Source organism: Mus caroli, chromosome 11, assembly GCF_900094665.2.
Source record: "Mus caroli chromosome 11, CAROLI_EIJ_v1.1, whole genome shotgun sequence".
In the NCBI taxonomy this organism is placed as follows: Eukaryota; Metazoa; Chordata; class Mammalia; order Rodentia; family Muridae; genus Mus; species Mus caroli.
In genome coordinates this window covers 55,223,344-55,246,663 of record NC_034580.1, presented here as the reverse complement: position 1 = coordinate 55,246,663, position 23,320 = coordinate 55,223,344, and the positions used below count along the sequence as shown (strand labels likewise).

Below are 23,320 nucleotides of genomic sequence, written 5' to 3'. Positions count from 1 at the left end.
TCTGTGTAGCCCTGGCTGTCCTGGCACTCACTTTGTAGACCAGGCTGGCCTCGAACTCAGAAATCCGCCTGCCTCTGCCTCCCGAGTGCTGGGACTAAAGGCGTGCGCCACCACGCCCGGCTAATTTTCACTTTTGTAGTTCTTATAGAACTCAATACAGTTAGTAGTTTTCAGAGCTAAAGGCTATGAGATGGAAGAAATACTTGCTAATAAGATTAAAAACTGAAGTGTACCTTGCTTCACGTTTGCATGATTACCAATCAGAATTTCTATCTGGCCTCCATTGAACCACATCCTTCCCATTTTTCCCAAATTGATCTTGATGATGATGGGTGAACTAAAATCACCCTACCTGCACACACCTCTCACCAATGAAGAGGCTACATCTCAATGTGAAAGGTAACAAGACGAATTTTTTAGAAAAGAGGCCTTCAGCATTGCTGTGTCTAACAGCCACTCTTTTAAAATATTCCTTTCTGAGGGTCCTAGGTTTTACACTACTGGTGACTTATGGGATGGCATAGAGGAAAATAGTCATAGAGCAGGGGAAAAGATCTTGCTGGAACCCTTGCATATATTTTTAGTAGTTGTTATACTAGAATTTCGAAATAAAAGATGTTATGTGGGTTGTGACCCCCGAGGGGGTCACATATAGGTATCCTGAATATCAGGTACTTACAACTCATAACAGTAGCAAAACTAAAGTTATGAAGTAGCAACAAAATAATTTTATGGTTGGGGGTCACCACAATATGAGGAATTGTCACAGCAGTAGAAAGGCTGAGAATCAGTGTTTTAAGGGTTGTTGAGATGACTCAGTTGTTAAAGTGCTTGTTATGCAAGTATGAGAATCTGAATTTGGACTTCAAGTATACGAAAGAGCCAGGTGAGGTGGGGCACACCTGTAACCCCAGTGCTGGGGAGGCTTAGACAGGTCAGTTGCTGGAATTCCCTGGCAGTTAGTCTAGCCCATCAGTGAGCTCAGGTTCAGTGAGAGACTCTGTCTCAAAAAATAAGGTGGAAAGCAATAGAGGAAGGCACCTAATATAGACCTCCCATCTCCAGGTGTGTAAGCACATGTGCACTCACAGGCATGTGCACACACCCCACTGCTCTGAAAATACAGGAAAAGATACAGCATCTTTTGAGGAATTTCTATTAAGACCATGAGATACCATTTCATACCCACTGAGATGACTATAATCAAACAAGTTTGTAAAGTCTGAAGAAGTTGGAGCCCTCATATACTGTCAGAAAATATAAAATGGTGTAGCCACTTTAAAACCCACTGGTAGTCTGCTAAAGTAGTAAACGTAAAGATTCTATAACCCAGGAACTCTATCTCTAGGTTATCTATATGTATTCAAGAGAAACAAAAACATGTGCACATAAAAACTTGCACACAGCTGCTAGTACAGACATAGAGTCCTAGTACTTGGGACAGCCAAAGTAGGAAGGTCACTTGGAGTTAGGGGTTCAAAGCTAACCTAGGCAATATACAGAGATGCACACCTCCAAACCAAAAATCTGTATACGAATTTCACAACAGCATTAATGATAATAGTCCCAAAGTAGAAATAACCTAAAAGTCTATCAGCTGATCAATGGCTAGACAAAATATAGGCAACGTTTACAAAGAGCAACAACAGAATGGAATGAAGTACTGACATGTGCTGAGACATGGAGAAGCCCTGAATATATGCTATGTAGAGAAGCAGGTCATGAAAGGAAAACTATGTGATCCTATTTATACAACATGTGCAGGACAGGTAGGAGATGAACCTAAGTTTGTTTGTTTGTTTTGTTTGTTTTTAGGCTGGGTCTCATTCGGCAGCCCAGATTCTGGCCTCAGGTTCTGAGTTTTGGAATTCCAAGTGAACACTACCAAATCTGGTCTCAGAATAGGAAAATCTGCAGGAAAGGATTAGCCGAGCATTGCTAAGTGTGATGGCTGAGGTGCACAAAGGTTTCTTTTGGGACAATAAAAATGTTCTAAAATCTGGTGATAGTTGTATAACTTTGTGAATATCCTAAAAATCATTAAGGGTACACCTCAAATAGGTAAACAGTATGGTATGTAGAATATAACTTAGCAAAAGTACTTAGGATGAACAAGCAGGTAAACTTTCATTGATTTGACTTCAGAGTCCATGCCTTTAATTGCAACAATATTCTGCTTCCTAAAAATAGTTTAAGCCAAACAAACAAGAAAAGCAGGAAAGAAGTTGAATTATGAAAGACAGAACTTTTCTCAGAGTGCTGAGTCTAGAGAAGACCAATTAACACAACAGTTCCTATGCCCCTACCTGATCACAGTAACAAGCTCACTGGCAGAGATGTAGGGGAGCATTCCTTAGCATGACCGCCAACCATTCCCATCATTCGGCATTCCACGTAAGGATATGGGCTACCTGACACCTACCAACCATGCCTCTAACTCAATCACTATTTCCACTGATTCACAAGGCCCCTGACAAGGCAGGGAACAACAGACAAATGATAGGAACAGACTTCCCTTTGACACCTAGTTGCTCTGGCAACTATGAACCCATTACATCAGAAATCAGTAAATGCGCATAAATTCAGGGCCACTCCAAACATGATCCATGTAGAGAACTCACTTCCAGAATTTTATGATTAATTGAATGAATTAAAAAAACAAAAAGCTGGGCTGGTGAGATGGCTCAGTGGGTAAGAGCACCCGACTGCTCTTCCCAAGGTCCAGAGTTCAAATCCCAGCAACCACATGGTGGCTCACAACCATCCGTAAGGAGATCTGGCACCCTCTTCTGGAGTGTCTGAAGACAGCTACAGTGTACTTACATATAACAAATAAATAAATCTTTAAAAAAAAAAAACAAAAAGCCTACTTTTTTTTTCATACTATAGTATCACATCTTAAGGAGGAAAAAAAATGATTATCACAGTAGGTAACAAGACTTGAAATAGCTCAGTCACAGCTTTCCAATGACAATAAATACCATAGTTCATGATAGAGCTTTATGGGAAAAAAAAATTAAATTTAATAAGAGTATGGTTTTCCCAATCCCAAAGCTGAGAGAACTATTCCTACAAATGGTAAGAAAGAAAAGAGCTGAGTGTGCTGCAGTTAGAAAGCAGAGACACTCTCGAGTCTTTGGAGTGGGAGATCTATTTGCTCAAAAGAATCTGAGATGGGAAATTAGAACCAAGGGTGGTGGATGCTGTACATGTTCAATATACATCTCCCTGGGCCCTGGGGCAGTATGCACCTCTAAACCTCTGGCAGGGCTTTCAAGGAACAAGACTTGGGGGAACTACCTAGGAGGTGGCATTAGGGACAGGGAATTGGTCTTCTGGCAGACAGTTTAATACCTAGAAAAAAAACAGTATTGTGGCCGGGCGTGGTGGCGCACGCCTTTAATCCCAGTACTCGGGAGGCAGAGGCAGGCGGATTTCTGAGTTCGAGGCCAGCCTGGTCTACAAAGTGAGTGCCAGGACAGCCAGGGCTACACAGAGAAACCCGGTCTCGAAAAACCAAAACAAACAAACAAACAAACAAACAAACAAAAAAAAACAGTATTGTGGAGAGGGGAGATAGATAAAAGAGAAATATCTACTTCCACTAATCTCCTTCAGTTGGGAAAAGCTTCAAGGGGGAGAGAAAGAAGTGGAGTTCTGGAAAAGAAAGGCCCAGAGCAGATGAAGCTGAAGTTTCAAAGTTGTTCAGGGACTGGCAGCCACCAGCCAGTACTCAGATATTCAGGTCAAATAGGGGGAGGTAAGTGGACACAAAACAAAACTGTGTTAGATTTCCCAGTACTTAGGCATCTGAGGCCCGGAGGAAACTCTGGAGCTATGCAGATGACAATCAGCAATCCTACAGCCACCAATAGCAACCACCTAGATCAAGGTGCGAGGTCTGGGGAGAGGCCAGGGGGACTGCCAGGGATGGGAAGGAGCCACCGCAGGGTAGGGTAAGAAGCCTGGGGCAGGCAGCAAAGTGTAGCAGCGGATGCCTATGAACTGACTGACGCCGGGTTTTGGTACTGGAAGGCCCCACGAGACAAGGTCTTAACACTAAGTGGTGCAACTGGAGATATTTGGGTGTGAGGCTCCCTGGTCTTTGGGGAGCCTCAACCTCTGTGGGTTGTCTCAGCCAATGGAGGGAGGTTGGCCACTTCTCCCCCGTCAGCAGTGGGCTGACTGAGTTCTCCTAAGGAACAAGGTCCCTGGCACTCAGGAAGGAGTTGGGGGTCAGAGGAAAAGCTTCATTCCGGGAGAACGTGACACTGGCCGCTACCGAGAGGTACTGAGTTTGGGACAGCCAATGGAGAGTTTTTCAGGATCCGACAGGGACTGGTGGGAGGGCTGGCTGGTGTAGGGAGGACAGGACTTGGGAAGAACCGGCTCAGGCTAAAGGACGGCTAGTCATGGGGGAGCTTCCGGATCCCCAAGCCGGCGAGTCAAAGGCTCTAAGTGTGGGACAGTCTTCGGGGTCTGTCGGAGGCTGGCCGCTACAGGCTCTGAGTCTAGGGGTGGGTTAGGGGTAGGGTTCGAGAGTGTGACATCAGCTGGGCAGGTCCTGGTGGGAGGCGCCGGGTGCAGGAGGCCCCGGCAGCGAGAGGGCCTGGTCCGCGGCTGAGGGCTCGAGGAGTCCAGGGCAGGCCCGGCCCGTGAGCGCCGCGAGGAGGCCCTCGGGCCGGGCCTTGCCGCCTGGCGCTCACCTGCAGCACCACCTCTACGTCGTACGAGTTCCCCTTGCTCTTCTGGTGGCCACGGAACTTGGAGCCGCTGTAGAGCAAGCTGGTGGCCACGCCGGGCTGCTGGGTGTTGATGGGCGGCGGCGGGATGAGTGAGGCCGCGGATGTGGCTGAGGCACCCGCCGGCGGGGGACACTCGGTGCGGACCGGCATCGCGGGGTCCCCCGGAGCCAGGGCTGGGGGAGGGGGAAGGAACCGCCGCCGCCGCGCGGGAGCCGAAGCTGCGGGGAGGGCGGACCCGGGCGCGCACGCGCGGGGGAGGGGCCGGGGAACCACCCGCCCGCTGAGGCCAGACCAAGCGCTCGTGTTGCCACCTGGACCCGGAGACCTGCAAGCAGGGCCTCCCTGACCTGAGCTGGGTCTCCCTTCCCACTTGCCCTCGCGGGCACACACACACACACACACACACGCGCGCGCGCATACACACTCACTCACTCATACACACGCACACACGCGCACACACACACACACACGCGCGCACACACTCACACACACACACACACACACACAAACACACACACTCTGCAGCTTCCAATTGGCGCGGGCGCGCTGGAGAGGCGGGAGCAAGCTCACGCGGCGCTTCCGCCCATTGGCGGACAGAGAAAGCACGTGGCGCAGTGCGCGAACGACCCTCTGGGACTTGTAGTTTTCTTCCCGTTGCGCGGCATGGAGGGGGCGTGGCGAGCACGTTTATGATGCTGATTGACAGGGGCGGGAGCGGCGCGCAGCGGGGCGTGCGGCTGCGACGGCGCGCCGTAGGTGTCATGAGGAAGATGGCGGCGTGCTGAGGAGGCTGAGGGCTATTGAACCCTTGGTGAGAGGTTTCCGTACAGAACCGGCGAGGGGTTTGGGGCTCTCTTCGCTCTTTTCCTGTACTCTGTTTCCACGTATGTGTCCACCCAGGTCCTTGGGTAGGATGTGGCGAATCTACCCTCGGTTGAGGGATCGGTGGCGCGGTCTCTTGGACCGGCCTCTCAGTGACCCCACCGTCTCAGTGTGGCCGGGGCCAGCTCCGCGGCCTCGGGCCCGGGCCTACGTCCCGCCAACAGGTGAGGCCCGGACATAATGTGACTTTTTGGTCAGGAGCCAAGTCGGGCTCACCTGGCGGAAGGTTTCTGACGTGCAGTGCGGGGTGACTGAGGCAGGGTTCAGGCCGATGCGAATATTTAGAGCAATAGAGTTCTGTTTCAATTTGAAAAATGACATCCAAACAAGTGCGAGGGTGACTTTAGGGGACACAGCGTGCCCAGGACACGAGAAATCCTCCTGTCTCTAGTTCCTGAGTGCTACCACCACTACCACTACCACCACCACCACCACCACCTCCCAGCTTCAGGTTTTGTTTTTGTTTTTTTTTTCCTTTTAAAGGGGAGCAGGTGTCTTGGTTGAATTCAGAAAGGAAAAATCTGGGCTTTCAATCAGGACATCCAAGGTCACAGAGAAGACTGGTTGAGGCTATGGAAGGCAAAGACTGGCCTGACTGCGTTGTGTCCTCAGGACCCAGCACAAGACTTGGCACAGAGGCAGGCCTTAAGTCTTCCACCCACACACAGCACACTTCCTTAAGGGTTTGCGGGCCCTCTGTCCTAGTGCAGTGCCACAGCCTCTGCATTCTCTGCAGCCTTCTCTAAGTGGGAGTTTATGCCAGGCTTCTTTGACCTACTAAGGACTGTAATAAGACTGATAGGTTATTTCATTGCTTCTGGAGAGAGATTGTTACAAGTGAGGTTCACTTCAGTGAATGAAAAGTAGTGATGACCTCAGTTGTTTTGTGTTGAGGGCATGTGGTCTCACCTGAATGATTCTCAACATCAGATGCAGGATTCATTACGCTTATGAAACAATAGTTTGCAATACATTGTGATATGGGAACTATGAAGGACTTAAGAGATCACGAGCATGAGCGTGTACAGGGTGATTGAAAGGGCATTTAAACTGGGGCTTGAGAGATGAGTAAGAGTTTGGTGGGGGAGAAAGGGGGTGTAACATGTCCAGAGGTGATGACTGGGTGTTAGAGGTCTTGCTGCAACACTGCCCTCATTAGGCAACAATTCCATAGGCAGTTTGGCAGTTGGCATAAGAGTACAAACCTGGGGTCTGTTGTTGGCAAAGTCTCTGAGGTACTGTGGTCTTGGGCATGTATGATGTTGCTTTCTTTGGTGATCTGAAGCATGAGATTGCCTTTAAGAATTCTTTAGGCTGTAAATTCCATAATTTCTTGATTTATTTAGTGTGTGTATGTCTGTGTGTGCACTTGGCATGCACATGGAGGTCAGAGGACAACCAGCAGGACTTGGTTGTGGCTTTGAGGGATTGAACTGAGGATGTTGGGTTTAGTGGTCAGTGTCTATATGTGGTGAGCCGTTCAATGGTCTATAGCCCATAATTTTATATAATTGGGGAAGGAGAGTGGATGTACCAGGGAGCTGATTTTTACTTATCAGGACACAAACGAAGGCCTAAAAGTGGGGCAGGAAAAGCCAGTAAAAACAAAGGAAGAAGCTAAGAGTGGTGTCACACACATGTATCAGCTGCTTGGGAGCCTGAGCTAGAATCACTTGAGGTCATGGGGTATGGGGAGGAGGAGAACGGGCTTGACTTAAAGATATCTCTCTGTGCCTCATTCATTCATACATTCCTATTTTCTTTCACCTTTGACTATCTACTATGTGCTAGATAATGCTAAGAGCCAACTGGTAAGTCTGTAATACAGAAGAAAAGACGGCAGATCAAGCACCTCCACAATGGAAAACAAAAAGCATCAATGCGCTTAAATTGACCCTTTGCCTATTTAGTGAACTCCTGAATGCGTTCCTTTGTTTATGCTGTGCCTCCCTAGAGTATGCTTTGCTCTTTTTGTCCTCCCCAGGTGGGAGATATTTTTATGTATCTCTGAAGTATGTAAATTATTAAGTCCTTCTTCCTTAAGAATCCAGTTGTCAATGTTAGGAACAGCTACACCATAGAAACTTGTCAGGAGAGGAGAGGCTTTTGAAGGAAGGGCTCGCTGTGGGGTTGGAGGAGGAGGTAGTGCAGTGCAGAGACCTTTGTGAGGCCATTGCCACCCTCCTGCTGTTTTCTACCCAGAGGAGGATGTAGTTTGGAGAAGCAGCATATGAGGTAAATTCCCAAAGAAATAAAAGCTTGAAGTCCTGTCCTGTTCTACCATTTACAAATTGCCTCCTGTCCAAGGCAGCTTCTCCAAGTTTCTGCCACTTAAGAGATGTTACCTGCTTTGCCATTCTCATAGGAGTGTCAGGGACCAGACTGCTATCTGCTTTTGAAGTAGAGTTTTATTGGAACAAAGCCACATACTCATGCATATTGTCTGCTTTCATTATATTGGCCAGAACAGCCTACAGTATGGACCTCCACTCCAGATGAAAAGCAATTTGGAAAGTAGTGCACTTATGTATTTGGCTGCAAGAATTTTTTATTATCATATATTTATTTGTGTATGTATATATTTGGGCATCCATGTGCCACTGTGTACATGTGGAGATGAGAGGACAACCTCTGAGAGTTGGTGCTCTCTTTCTACCTTTACATGGGCTTGGGAGATTAAACTTGGAGTCAGACTTGCACGTAAGCACCTTTACCCACTGAGCCATCTCTCTGACCCTGGCAGAATTTTAAATACCTTTATTATGATATAATTTACTTAAGGGGCTAGAGAGATGGCCCAGAGATTAAGAACACTTGTTGCTCTTACAGAGGAATGGGTTCAGTTCCCAACACCCATATAGTGACTCACAGCCATCTGTAACTCCAGTTCCATGGGATCAGATACCCTCTTCTGACCTCAACCTCTGTGGGTACAAAGCACATACATAGCACATGTACATACAGTCAGACAAAGCACTCATAGGTGAGATAAAATTTTAAAAATCTAATATATATAATTTACTTAGCATACAGTACATTCCCTAGTGTATATTCACTAATTTGAATGACCATCACAGTTTAAGAACATTTTTATCATGGTAAAAAGTAGTCAGTAGGGGATAGAGTGCTGGCTCAGGGTTAAGAGCACTGGTTGCTCTTCCTGAGGACGTGGGTTTGGTTCTCAGCACCTACATGCAGCTCACAGCCATCCATAACTTCAGTCCCAGGGGATCAAATGCCTTCTGGCCTTGGGCACAAGGCGTGCACATTGTGGATAGACATACATGCAGGCAAAATACCTAAACACATTTAAAAAAAAAAAAAAGGTACCTTTAGTACCATCCACCTGCCTGGCCATCTCCCCAGCCATAGGCAACCACTACTTCCTTAAGGATTTCCGTTTTGGACATTGCATTGTGTGGAGCTAAGGACTAGCCTTTTCTACTTAGTAATTGAGTATGATGTTCTCAAGGTCTATCTGTGTTGTATCATACATATATCCATAGTCCAGTCTTTTTATTGCTGAATAGCGTAGTGTAGAAATACACATTTTACTTGTCCACTTATGGACACATGAGTTGTTTCTTGCTCTTTGGTTGAGTAATGGATGATGAGGAATGATGTTGATACAGCATCATTTGTGTACAAGTTTTTGCATGGGTTTGGTTTTATCTTTCCTGGCTATATTTTCTAAGCTTAAAATTGCTTGATCAAATGGAAATTAACTCATTAAGGAATAGTAAGATTGATTTTTGGTTTTTTGGTTTTTTTTTTTGGTGGCGAGGGGTGTCAAGAGTTTTTCTGAATAGCCATAGCTGTCCTGGAACTAGCATTGTAGAGCAGGCTGACCTCACACTACAGAGATCCATCTGCCTCTGCTCTCAATTGTTGAGATTAAATACCTGTGTCCCCACCTCCTAGCCCTTAAGGTTGTTTTTTGTTTTTTAAGGTGGATGCATTGTTTTAAATTTCTAGTACTAGTGCATGAAGTCTCAAATTTCTTTATACCCTCACTAAAACTTGTTCTTGTCTGACTTTTTTATTATAGTCACCTCAAAGGGTGTGATGTAATTTCAGTGTGGATTATTAGTTACATTAATTATTGAGATGGTCTTTCTGTGTATCTCTGGATGGCTTTGATCTCTATGTAGACCAAGTTGGTCTCAAACTGCCTACCTCTGCTTCCTCAGTGCTGTGGTTAAGGGCACGCACCACCATACCTGGCCTGAGTTGGAGGCTTTCTTTATATGTTTATGTTAGAAGAATTTTGATGTCTGAAAACCACCACTTAGAGCTGTCATAGGATTATAAAAGGTTAACTATTTTGAATTTAGCTTTAAGGTCCAAGACCCACCAGATGGCGCTGTTTTAAAAGATAACGGTATCGTGATTGTATGGTTGGCACAGATTTTTGTTGTAGTCTGGGAATTGTAGTCCTGTGCCTTTAGGTTCTTAAAAGTGGGGGGAGGGGGGTAGCTCCTAAACTGTGAGTGGTAGAATAACCATACATAGACAAGAGGGATTTAAGAAGGAAGTGACACTGAAAACCACTTGTTTCTGTATATGGACTTAAGCAGCGTCTCAGGAAAGAAAGACTAGAGGTTATTAATTTCTCATTCTTCTTATGACCAGCTTTTCAAAATTGTTCTCTCCTGTTTTTTTGTTTTGTTTTGTTTTCTTATGGCTGCCTCTTTGTTTTTCATTGTTTGTATATGTGTGTGGATATATGTGCCACATATGCATGTGGAGGACAGAGACCATCTTTATGTGGTCATCTCTCCTTTCAAACTTGTGTGGGACCTGGGGATTGAATTTAGGTCATTGGGCTTGCATGACAAGCACATTTACCTGCTGAGCCATCTTGCTGACCCTCTCTGTGTGTTTTGAGACAGGGCTGCTGAATTGGCTAGGCTAAATGGCCAGCAAGCTGCAGGGATCCTCTTGTTTGTTCCCACTTCTTCAACATTGGTATTGAAAGCATACATGACTATTCTCTGGCTTTTTATATGGGTACAGGGCATTCAACTAGATCATCATAACTTGTGCAGCAAGTACTTCATCACCTGAGCCTCATGTAAGCCATTCTAATCCTGAAAATTATTTTCTACACATCCCTTCGCAAGCAAATCAGTTACTGAGATTTAGTGACTGCTGAACTCATGAGTTCACATATGAACTTTTTTTTTTAAGATTCGCTTAAACAATTTTTATTTATTTTAAAAGATTTATTTATTTTATGTATATGAGTACACATAGCTGTCTTCAGACACACCAGAAGAGGGCATCAGATCCCATTACAGATGGTTGTGAGCCACCATGTGGTTGCTGGGAATTGAACTCAGAACCTCTGGAAGAGCAGTCAGTGCTCTTAACTGCTGAGCCATCTCTCTAGCTCCCACATATGAACTCTTAACTGGTTGCTCAGAGGTCCTTTTGCAACTCAAGATGGGATAAGGATTCCTCAGTCTGGATTCCCACCGTCCACATGTTCTTGCTGTCATTGAAGTCACTTGTTCATTTTGCTCTCACTAGATAGAACCTCTGGAGAGCACATCTCATCCCCAAGGCTGGTCCTTGTATGTAAGGACCAGTAGGAAGACTGGTGTTTGCCCTGTGTCAAAACTTCAGACTGAAAAGCCCTGTCTAAAGCCTTTGAATATGAAGCCATTATCTCTTCGGTTCTTTTGCCTTTCTACTGTCTTGTTTTCTGTGTGTCTTTATTTCCTCTCTAATCATCTTACTATCCATACTTTTAAATTCTTATTCAGATATAGAGGTAGCCCTGGCTAGCAGAGCATGCCAGAAGATGAGGGTTATAGGAAACTTGGCTGTCCTGGCAGCTTTGGGAGAGTCGGTCCTTCACAGTCAGTTTCTGTTCTTTCTGTGTCCCAGACTCTTTCACCATTTCTCAAGCCTGTGTCAAGAATTGTTCTCACTGACTTCTGCCTGGCCAGACTTTTGCATGTTAAACAATAGAGGCACCAGAATGCACAGTGGATGTATTATACAACTTCAATCACAGATAGGAAAGGAGGCTGTGGCCAGCCCACTAGGGTGGCATATAAAGTAGGGAAATGTAACGGTGGCAGAAACTTACCTATTTTGTTGTAAAATGTGTGCAATAGTAGAATGGTGTTATAGTTTCAGATGATATGGCCAATTGTATCATTATCTCAGTGGCCAGAGCTGATAATTTTTATAATTATTCTTTTACAATTTTATACATATACATTGTCTAAGTCAGTGTTCTATTGCTGTGAAGAGACATCATGACCAAAGCAGCTCTTATAAGAGAAGGTATTTAATGGAAGCTTGTTTATAGTTTTAAAGGGTTACACCATATCATCATGGTAGAAAACATGGTGGCAAGCATGGTGCTGAAGAAGTAGCTGAGAGCTATATCTTGGTCCACAGGCAGCAGGCAGAGAAAGAGAGAGACAGAGCCTGGCATAAGCTTTTGAAACCTCAAAGCCCATCTCCGGGTCACACCTCTTTCACCAAGGCCTCACTTCCTAATCGTTCCCAACAATGCACCAATGAGATCCACCAAGCATGCAAATATATGAGCCTTTAGTGGCCAATCTTTGATAATAATATTCTTCTCCATTATCCTTTCATTCCCTCCCCCCTTGCACCCCCTTTTTTCAACTAGTCCTCTTATTTCCATGCCTCTTTTGGAGGTCTGATAACTTTGTAAAAAATTTAAAGTACATGAAGACAAGGATTTTTATATCTTTTTCATCATCAAACCCTCCCCAGTACCCTCCCCCTGCCTTGCACACATATGAAGTTTCTTTAAGTTCCTGTAATTCTAACAAAGATATATAAAACAGATCATCCCCCTTGAAGGAAATATTTGGAGTTCCTCTTGAATATACATGCAAGCTGGTTAATTAAATATATGAGTTAGAGAAGATGGGAGATGTTTTTGTTAGCTTTATTTTCTGTGTGAATGTAAATGTGTGATGTACAGGCTTGGAGACTAGGAGAGCCATCAAGTCCTGTTCTCCCCTTGTCCCTGCAGCGTCTTTTCCTAGCTTTAATCAGAAGCTGTTGAGGATACTGCAGACTAGGGCAGACCTTGAATGGCGATATGAAAATCAAGCCAATCAGTCAGCATTAGCAATAATGATACAAGTTGGTGGTGTCTCTGGAGCCCTCTTGATGCTACTTTAAATTGTCTCTGAAAAATCTGTCTTACAGAAAGGAAGAGGTTTTATCAGAATGTCAGCATCTCACAGGGTGAAGGTAAGTGTCTGAAAAATCTGATGGCCTTTTTGTGAATTGTTGGGGCAAACTTTTGTCTCCAGCCAGATGATGGTGGCACTTATGTCAGTGTTGTCTTTGTGTGCACCAAGTTTGTTGCTAAAGTACAGGAATGGTCACTCAAATCCACATTCCCTGAGAACTTTCATTTGATCTTTTAAGGTGGCTTTGAGATAAACCTGGACCACAGAAAGCTGAAAACTCCCCAAGCCAAGCTTTTTACTGTCCCCAGCGAAGCCCTGGCCATCGCAGTGGCCACTGAATGGGACTCTCAGCAGGATACCATCAAGTTCTACACCATGCACCTGGTAACAAACTTGTAGCAAGCCGACTTTTATCATACAGACTTCGACCTGATGCTCCCCAAGCCTTCCTGGCAAAAACTTATAGTTCTTTCCATATTATGACAAGGCTCTGGGGTAGACAAAGCTCCTGTCTGCCTATCTGCAACCACACTTAAACCATCTGTCACTGAACAGGTCAGGGCTCTCCCTGTCTGGCCTGGCTACTTGGTAGTCTGCTCTACTTGGAACACTAAACTGAGTTGTGTGACTGTTTTTCCCCCTGGTTTCTGGACAGAAGTCACCATTAATGACTCCCAGTGCTCCCCCTGCCCCCATTCTGTTTTATTCTTGTTGCTTGGTTGGTTTTGGGTTTTTGAGACACAGGCTCATGTCTCAGGCAGGCCTCCAACTTGATTTGTAGCTACAAATGACCTTGAACTTCTGCCTTTACTGCCTGAGTGCAGAGATGGTGGGTGTGTGTCTCCATGTCCTGTTTATGCAGTGCTGGGGGTTGAGCCCAGGGTTTGTTCACACTAGGCAAACACTCCACATCTCAGCCATGTCTCTCATCTTTATTTTTTTATTATTTTTTTTGAAACAGTTTTGTTTTGTTTATATAGTTCTGGCTATCTTGGAATTTGCTCTGTAGACCAGTCTGACCTCGAGCTCACAGAAATCTGCCTGTTCTGCCTCCCAAGTGCTAGGATTAAAGGTGTCTGCTGCCTCACCTGAGCCCAGCCTTTATTTTTCATTACAGCAGTTAGTCATTTGTTTCATCACCACTTAGTCTGTAGTGGCCTGTTTTCTTTCTTTCTTTCTTTTTTTTTTAAGATTTATTTATTTATTATATATAAGCACACTGTAGCTGTTTCCAGACAGACATCCTAGAAGAGGGCATCAGATCTCATTACAGATGGTTGTGAGCCTCTATGTGGTTGCTGGGATTTGAACTCAGGACCTTTGGAAGAGCAGTCAGTGCTCTTAACCGCTGAGCCATCTCTGCAGCCCCGTGGCCTGTTTTCTATTTACATGTTTATTTCCTGTGACTTTCATAGCTTGGTTAGTGACAGAGGAGCAGTGGCCATGGATTTTACTCAGTAGTTCCAGTTGGAAGTATATGTGGAGCTCAGTGAACATTGGTGGGGTACGGGGCCCAGGCAGCCAGAGGGTGAGGAAAGGACGATGCTCCACGGTCATTGAGGCCCCTGAAGCCCTGCCTCTGCAAGCTCCCTCAGCCATACAAAGAGGTCCCCCTTCAGCCCTGTGATCCCTACCGTACTGCCCACCTTATGGTGCCATGAGTGGCCAGATGGTACCATGCATGCAGTCCTCACGTAGTTTTAAGGAAGCACTGGGACTAGGTGTTTTCATCTTACTCACTGCAGACCCAGATGGGTCTCAACAGCATAGTCTACTTCTTGACTATCTAGTATAATCGGGGTGACAAGGCCACAAACTGAGGCCTGGAGTAGTCTCAGAAGCCTCCTCTTGATGAGCTAACACTAGGAAAATATCTTGATCCCAGTTTAATCTGCCTGACCTTTTTTCTGAGGTGTCAGACAAGCTGGTAAAGCTTTTCTGTTATTTTGAGTTTCGTGCCTTTATTGTATGTGAATATGTGTTTTACCTCTGTAGGCCTCAATTTTCACATCTCTGAAAAGGATAGCATCTGCCCCAAAGCATTGTTATTCAGGTTAATCTGATAGTCATGTATGTGAAAATATATAAAGCCCTTGAAACTTTGAGGAAGTTCACTACTCCAAGAAAGACCACTGTGAGAGGCCAATGAATCTGGTGAGCACAATTGAGTTTGAAGACGGAGCCTGGTTTTCAGATCCCCCAGCAGATAGGCTGCTGCAGCAGTGACAGCGGCAGCTGTGACAATGGTTCTAGTGCATGTCTCTGATGTGCTGTCAGCTATATGTCAGATGCAGTGTATGCATGCCTGAACCCCACAGAGGGTGACAGAGCATCTTCTACCTTTTCATTAAGACCACATTGTGCAACACATCCTTGGACAACCCAACCCAGCGAAATAAAGACCAGCTGATCCGGGCAGCTGTGAAGTTTCTAGACACTGACACCATCTGGTAAGTGACATTAGATGAACAGTCTTCTTGGGTGGTGTGAATCTCTTAGTCTATTTTGTTTCATTTGTCCAAAGCATATCAGAGCGGGGAAAGGCAAGGCCTTTGTCACTATTTTGCAAGAGGTCAAAAAGGTAACCCAATTGATATGACTGAACCCCAGGAGGAGAACTTCTCAGACTGTTCTAGCATAGGGTACCCCTTGGACTGAGCTGAGTTGCCATAGAGATGTATGCCGTTCTCACAGGCTCCAGAATTATAGGACCCATTGGCTAACTCCCAGCAGCACATCTGGCCCTCAATGTGTTCATGTATTAGCATCCTTGTCATTACAGGTGGCAGTAGTCAGGGGCCAGTCTCTCCCAATTCTGAATTCTCCCCTGTGTCTGTATTTGCTTGTTGGAGAGTGATATTAAAGGAACATCAGAGAAACAGCTGAATGATTGCACAGTACTGGGCCTGCTGGCCCTATTACTCAGAGGCTTGGAGTCACCCCCCACCCCCAGGGATTGCTTGGCATGCTAGCATAGGTACTCTGAAAAGAAGGGAGTAGGAAAGCCTACTCTGTTTTTGCTAGGGAACAGTGGCTTGCAGGGAACAGAGTTCATTCTGCCTCCCTTTGGTAAAGAAGGCTTCTTAAAAACTATACAGGGTTCCAACAAGTAAACAAAGGCAGTTGGACCAAGTTCTGCCTGCCTCCACTCTTCAGGTCCAGGATTGAGTAGGGAGGAAAGGCTTCCTGCTCTGCTCCAGCAGCTCAGCTTCTCTGCATTCCTCTCTGCTTACAAACTAGCTTTCTGTGGTGCCCTAGGGTTCCCATCCATGAGACTGCAAGTTAGCTCCTATCAACTGACCCTTCTGTGTCTTTATCAAAATGATTCTGTGGTGATCCCCTTGGGAAAAGAAGCCACTCCAGGAGGTGGCTAGGCTCTTGAGGTCAGCAGGCATTTGGTCCTTGGTCAGGAGCAGGGGTCTTGGAGGAGCTATCACTGAACTTGTAGCACAGCACTGTCCAGTGGGTATGGATCCCACTTTTATTGCAGATCTGCTTTTGAGTAACTAACACGGGCTAATTTGGACCTGTCAAGTACTTGGGAACTGGAAGGTAGTGGATTGCAACTCAAGCTACAGTAAACGTCCCTGGAGGGCACGTGGAAACATGACCAGAACCCCAGAGGTTCTGCTTGTCATCAGTGTGGGATTTATCTAAGAAAGTGTCCTGGTAATGAGCTTCTGAAGTGAGGCTAGAGCTGGTGCTACTGACCCAAGTGGTTCCTTTACCCCTTGGCTACACTCTGAGCACCATGGCTTTATGGGACAAGACTTAGGATGCTGGGTTGTTAGTGTAAAGTTTTTGCTTTTGCCCTTTGCATTTTCCTTTTCTGTCCCTCAATGAAGGACTTGTACTTTTTTATTAATGAAGGTGGTTTTTACAATGAATTAGCTACAGGGTGGAAGAGCCAGAGACATTAGTGGAACTTCAGAAGAACGAATGGGATCCCGTCATAGAGTGGGCTGAGAAAAGGTAAGGTGTGCAGCCCCACATGGAGCGTTGAATAGACCTGGGATTGGGTTGGGTGCTGGGGTCAGGGCCACACAGTACAGCTGCAATCTCAGGCTGCCTTCCTGAGCTTGAGCTCCCTCAGGTATTGAGAGGTAGGGGTTACCTTGTTAAACATGTTCCTCAAAATCATTTTGGTCGGGCTGGAGAGATGGCTCAGCGGTTAAGAGCACTGACTGCTCTTCCAGAGGTCCTGAGTTCAGTTCCCAACAAACACATGGTGGCTCACAACCATCTGTAAAGGGATCCAATGCCCTCTTCTGGTACTGTCTGATGTCAGCTACAGTGTACTCACATACATGAGATAAATAAACAAACAAAAAAATCATTTTGGACATTGTGCCCCGAATAACTGCTACTGGGGTATACCATGACAAATGGAGGGGCAGCTCTAAGTCCCCAAGAAGCACCAAAGGCCCCAGCTCTCTCCCCCAGCAGGTCTCTGAGCCTTGGTTTGTTTGACTTGCAATGGACTAATCCAGCCTGCCTGCAAGGCTAATGGGGAAGGTAAACCAGCAAAGAAAGCACTTAGCACTCAACTCAGCAGAGGTAACAACTCAAATTTTGGCTTTTAAAAAAAACCCATCTTTTTCATTATTATTATCATTGCTGCACTGCTAAGTAAAAGTGACTATGTAAGATACACGTGTGCATAGCAGAGGTCAGGGTAGCTTCCTGCAGCATTGTGAGTACTGTTTGTGGATGTGTGGCTTCTAGAGATTGATAATACTCAACACTTTCCTTAACACCAGACTCTGGTAAGTACAGAGTTGAACAGATACTGATAAGGTAGCAAAATAAATTCAGTGTCAGCTCTTTCCAAGTGGAATGGGGAAGGGGTGGTCCCCATGGCTCTGCCTTGTCTGCAGGGTTTTGGAATAAATACCTAGATGATTTTTCTTCTGTTGTAACAATTTTCACAGAAATTATCACTTGTTATACATTTCCTGAGTCCTCACAATGACCCAGGCATCCTGTGGGGGACTATTTTCATTTATTTGTTTGTTTTGATTCTTTGAAATAAGGTCTCACAGAATCCAGGCACACTGGCCTTCTGCCCGTGATCATCCTGCCTCAGCCTTCTGAGTGCTGTGATCATAGGTGTGCACCTCCATGCACTGCCGTCCTGAGGAAAGCACATATGCCATATCTGTTGGTTTGGTTTGGTTTGGTTTTTTGCTTCCAGTTAAAAGTTAGACTGCTTTTGGGGAACAGTGTGCCAGAGACATGCTCATGCCTTCCCCTTATAGGTATGGTATGGAGATTGGCTCCTCCACCAGCATAATGGGACCCAACATCCCTACCCAGACCCGAGAGGTGCTTACCAGCCACTTGTCCTCTTACAACATGTGGGCTCTGCAAGGTACAATTTGGGCTTCATGGGCCTAGAGGGTTGGGTACATAGTGACACATCCCTCTTGAGTCCTCCTGAGCATGGAGGCTTTGATGTCCTACCCCTTTACTTAGTTCTCCAGGCTCACACAGCCTCCAAGAAAAGTCTCGACTTCGTGTATCATTAGTTTAGACCCATATAGCCATCTTTAAACCAATCATGGAGTGGGGCCTGGGGGATATGCCAATTAACCCCGTTCAGGTCATATACTTATCCAAGAAAAGGCAGAGGTGGGTTACCCCAAGACAAGGAGGAGTATTCTGGCAGGAGAGTGTGTCAAGCTCAGGTGGGTCTTAGGATGGTGCCTCCTATGCCCTGTCCATGAGGGAATAGAAACTGACAGGCAGTAGGCTATCAGTTCTGACTGGGCTCGTGTCCCCTACCCCTAGGGATTGAGTTTGTAGTGGCCCAGCTCAAATCCATGTTGCTGACTTTGGGCCTGATTGACTTGCGCCTGACTGTGGAACAAGCTGTGCTTCTGTCACGCCTGGAGGAAGAGTACCAGGTAAGTTCTGATCTCAGTTCCCACCTTAACCCTTTCTGAATCAGATTCATTGAATTTTATTACTTTGTACATGTAAAAAAAAAAAAAAATCAAGCTAAGGAACAGTAAAGATTTAAGTGTTGCTCAGGCTAAGGGTGTGGCTCACTTACTAGTATGCTAGCCTAGTATGCTCTGGGCCCTGGGTTCCATCATCAGCACTACACACATACATATATCCATGCATGTGAAAGGGTTCAGAATTGTTCAGTACTCTCCTTGCCCCCCACCTCCTCTTCAGCAGCTTGATTGGGTAGGACTTGTATTTACCCACAGTTTATAAAAGAATCAACTGTAGTGTTAGATTACACTAGTTACGCTGGGGTTTGCACCCATGTCTGTGTTACTAGGGCTCAGGCCACCACTGTGCACTTGGAGGCTCACGGGCAGATGAAGGTATTTGGGCCTCATCTGTCCTGCTTTGTGCTCCTGATATTTCTCCTGGATGGCAGAGGAGTCAAGGAGTAGCTGCTACTTGCACACGTTTGATTTAGGGGGCAGGAAAACTAAGGTTTTCCGTGCTGCTGGTCACGGTTTTATTTTTAGCTTGTCTTTGTTTTGCTTTGTTGAGAGAGAGTCCCATGTAGTCTAGACCAACCTTGAGCTCATTGTGTATCTGAGCCTAATCATGAACTTCTCATCTTCCTGCCTCAGCCTCTCGGATGCTGGGATTATGGGTATATGTCACAGTAGCTGGCTTATTTACATTTTTATTTTATTTTGGCTTTTCTGAGACAAGCCTTGCTATATAGTCCTGACTGGTCTGAAACTCACTCTGTACACTAGCCTGGCCTGGAACGTCTGAAGATGCTCTTGCCTTTGCCTCCTGAGATCACAAATGTGTGCCACGGTGCCTGGCTTTTGTTTGTACTTTCATTTTTTCATTATTTTTATTCTCTCTTCTCTCACTCTCTCTGTATGTGTTCACATTTATGTGGTGCATAAGCAGGTAAAGATACATGTATGCAGAGAAACCCTGTTTTGAAAAAAAAAACAAGATACATGTGTGTACATTCTGGTAGAGGCTCACATGATGTATCTTCCTCAATTATTCTCTACCTTAGTATTGAGGCAGAGTCTCTTGCTTGAACCCAGAGTTCACCAATTTGGCTAGTTAAGTTGCTCTGGAGAATCCTGTCTCTGCCTCTGGAGAGCTAGGATTATAGGTAGGCTTCTATACCCACTTGGCTTTTATGTGGTTACTGGGACCTGAACTTGGATCTTCATCCTTGTGCAGGAAGTGCTAAGCCATCTCCCCAGCCCATTGTTTGCATCATTAACACTAAGAACTTAGTGTTTCTTGTGGTCCTGAGGGTTTTACTATTACTCCAACCTCAGAAGGTGAATGTTATTAGGAGTTGGTTTCTTTGGGATTAAAAATCTTTTTGGACTATTTAATATTTTGCTTGGAAAAATGCCAGGGGCAACCTATTTCTATACAGCAGAGGAGAGCCATTTACTGATGTCAGGACACTTCATGAGAAGGGCTGATGTCAGCTGTTAGGACTATAGGGTTGGTACGAAACCAGGAGATCTGGCCTCTGGTTTGGACTCTGCTTTTGGCTACGGAATTCAAGCTAGGTGACCCTCTGAACTTTGGGTTTGATCCTGCACAAAATGAGGAATGACCTGAAATGAAGGTCATTTATCTCAGATAATGTATTTCAGTTACGCAAACCGAGACCAAGCAACCAGAGATGCAGGTAGCTTGTATGGCCTGAAATATTTTTTATTCCCTGGTGATCTGGCCAGGCCTGCTGGCCTCCTTCAGGGAGAGGCTAGCAGGGTGGGTTTGGAATACTCATGTCTGCAAGACACGGTGGGTTCAGAGCTCTTCCCTCTTATTACAATTCTGAGAGGATCTACAGCTGACTTCCTGTGTGCTGCAGAGAATCACTGCTGTTCTGCTGCTCCTTAGGGGTCAGAACAAAGTTGCCTGTGGTCTGGCTTCATTTATTTACTGCATCCCCATAGCAGTGCCAACAGCCTTGAAGGACAATGAGATACACAACTCATAGAAGATGACAGTTTCCAGGCTGCTGCATGCTGGCAGCCTGGTCTTAATGTGTGATAAAGGTTCACAATGGGCAGTCCCTAAGCTGGGATATGTTCCAGCCCCAAAGAGCAAAAATGCCAGCCCCAGCTTCCTGGCGTTATTGCCAGATGGCCCACCCAGGTCTTAGATGTTTGGTAGGATCGTGGCTCACCACCTGTAGCCCAGTGATGGGAATGGAATGTGACTCGGGTTACCAGGCAAGACTACTCACCCAAAAGCTTGTTTTTACCTCTCCTTAGATCCAGAAGTGGGGCAACATTGAGTGGGCCCACGACTATGAGCTCCAGGAGCTGCGGGCTCGCACTGCTGCTGGCACCCTTTTTGTCCACCTCTGCTCAGAAAGCTCTACAGTCAAGCACAAGCTCCTTCAAGAGTGAGGCCTGGGGTGCACACGCTGTCTGGAAGGAATTGCACAGACACAGGCTCCCTGATGTGGGCCTCCTTGGCTGTTGGACCTCTGGATCCAGTGATGCTCTGTTGGCCGGTACCTATTGGGCTTTCTCAACCCTATACCTGTGGGGCTACCCAGCCTGTACCTGGGTCTTCCCTGACCTGTGTGGGTTGACCTTATAGAGAAGCATCCTGAGAAGCCCTGGAGACACAGTGCGCCTGACTTGAGGTCAGATAGCTTCCGATGCAGGCGCCCTTAGCCTGACCAGTAGTGAGGGAGGAAGACAAGTGGTATAGGGACTTCTCTTGACCCTGATTTTATTAAATATTTTTTTATTCTGGAAATATATCAAGCCTCATTTTTATTTGAGCCTTGCCATTTCTCCATTCTTTTTGTTTTATCTGAGCTCTGTCACCATTATTACATCTGCTACTAATGATTAGGAAGCTCATGGGGAGGGCAGGAAGAGCATATCGCCACATGCAAGCCTTTTCTGTCTTCAGCCTGAAGGCCCTCCCCACCCCACACCCCCTGGCTTTTCATCAAATGATCTTTTAAAAGTGAATCTTTGGAGGGCTGGAGAGATGGCTCAGCGGTTAAGAGCACTAACTGCTCTTCTGAAGGTCATGAGTTCAATTCCCAGCAGCCACATACTGGCTCACAACCATCCGTAACAAGATCTGGGGTCCTCTTCTGGAGTGTCTGAAGACAGCTACAGTGTACTTACATATAATAAATAAATAAATCTTTTTTTAAAAAAAGTGAATCTTTGGTCTAAGCAGTTACTTATTGTTTGTTCTTCCTATTCTTTAAAAAAATTTTTTTTTTACTCTTAAAAATATGTTGTTTCAGGCTGAAAAATGGCTCAGCAGTTAGGAGCACTGACTGCTCTTCCAGAGGTCCCGAGTTCAATTCCCAGCAACCAGATGGTGGCTCACAACCATCTATAATGGGATCTGATGCCCTCTTCTGGTGTGTCTGAAGAAAGCAATGGTGTGCTCATATATATAAAATAAATAAATCTTTAAAAATAAATAAGATAAATAAATGTGCCGCCACACCCAGCTTTTTTTTTTTTAATATGTTGTTTCTGGGTTAAATGCAAAAGTTGTCCTGGCCTGGTTACTGACACGTGCTATGTCCTGCATGGGATATTGCAATGGTGTCTCCTCGTATTGTAGAATTATGTCCTCTGGATATGCCATGCCCACTGGTTTCTTAAAATCAGAGCAGCTATATTACCTACATAGGATTGGGCCATTAATATCCCTCATGGATGATGAGAGGGTTCGTCTGGTTGCCCCCTCCCCAAGACTACATAAGTAGTTAACGATTGCTGGAGTAAGTGGACAACTCTACTGCAAGTAAGCTTAAGATTCTCATTGGTTCTCCAGGACAGACTGGGTGGAATTGCTTTTTTGGTTTGTCATTATCTGGAGTGAGTAGTAAACTCCTTGGAAAGTCACGTTACTTGGTGCCCCAAGTATATGTAGACATGACAGAACCAAACATGAGCCTAAGAGGGGCATTTGCAGCTGACACTGAGCCACCTGAGGTGGAGATCAGTTCTGTGTGGCAGACATCCCCTATTGGTATACAGTAGTTCTCACCATAGTAGTCGTCGTGTTGCCAAGGGTAATAAGACCTACAGCTAAAGCGGAGACAGCCAAAGGTAGAGGCTCCTTGTATGTGTGGGGGACAGGGGATTACAGATGGCTATTGTCTTGTACATAATAAAGAGTGGCATGCCTCTTCCATGGATGGGGTCTGAGAGTACAGGAGATAGCCCCAAATGACTGATGGACTCATTGTAATCGGTGAACATAGTACCTATGTGAATTAGTCTTAAACAGGCTGTGATAACAGTTATGTGTTTTTTACTGTGAGACATGCAACTGAGCCTGAGTTGACTGCCCCCAAAAGAACTAGTGCCTGCATAAGGAAGAAGTCACAGTGTTCGAAAGTATGTCAGCCTTAGGACAGGTAGAGAAGGGAATGAAGCAGAAGTGATAGACAGTACCTTCAGATCAAATCAACACAGAGGAAGGAAAACCATGATTTAACATGACGGCCCCAATGGTCCAGCGCAGGAAACTATTATAATCAGGGAATAC

General features: G+C 45.6%; 2 protein-coding genes across 3 annotated transcripts in view; one reads left to right on the top strand and one right to left on the bottom strand.

The window, feature by feature from the left end:
• The window catches only part of Gid4 (GID complex subunit 4 homolog), a 24,741-nt gene extending 19,426 nt beyond the window's left edge, over positions 1 to 5,315 (bottom strand). Inside the window, exon 1 of the mRNA XM_021177580.2 lies at positions 4,707 to 5,315. Within this exon, the coding sequence (XP_021033239.1) occupies positions 4,707 to 4,895 (189 nt within the window). The 5' untranslated portion in view covers positions 4,896 to 5,315. The remainder of the gene's footprint in view (positions 1 to 4,706) is intronic.
• Positions 5,316 to 5,475: 160 nt separating this feature from the next.
• Positions 5,476 to 21,972, top strand: Atpaf2 (ATP synthase mitochondrial F1 complex assembly factor 2). Of its 2 annotated transcripts, none has more exons than XM_029484028.1 (8): positions 5,476 to 5,556; positions 12,831 to 12,875; positions 13,056 to 13,201; positions 15,170 to 15,267; positions 16,709 to 16,789; positions 18,076 to 18,188; positions 18,608 to 18,723; positions 21,055 to 21,550. In XM_029484028.1, exons 3-8 carry the CDS (start codon positions 13,193 to 13,195, stop codon positions 21,190 to 21,192), a joined length of 555 nt encoding a protein of 184 aa, XP_029339888.1. In that variant the 5' UTR covers positions 5,476 to 5,556; positions 12,831 to 12,875; positions 13,056 to 13,192; the 3' UTR covers positions 21,193 to 21,550. The 2 variants fall into 2 exon arrangements, with proteins under 2 accessions (XP_029339888.1, XP_021033238.1); XM_021177579.2 differs by having other exon boundaries at positions 5,485 to 5,791; positions 21,055 to 21,972.
• The last annotated feature ends 1,348 nt before the right edge of the window (positions 21,973 to 23,320 follow it).

Bases quoted from the DNA above. Each gene is read 5' to 3' on its own strand.
- Atpaf2 (XM_021177579.2), top strand. From the start codon at position 5,632: ATGTGTCCACCCAGGTCCTTGGGTAGGATGTGGCGAATCTACCCTCGG. The intron at 12,876-13,055 runs GTAAGTGTCTGA...TGATCTTTTAAG, and splicing joins CAGCATCTCACAGGGTGAAG to GTGGCTTTGAGATAAACCTG. The intron at 15,268-16,708 runs GTAAGTGACATT...ACAATGAATTAG, and splicing joins CTAGACACTGACACCATCTG to CTACAGGGTGGAAGAGCCAG.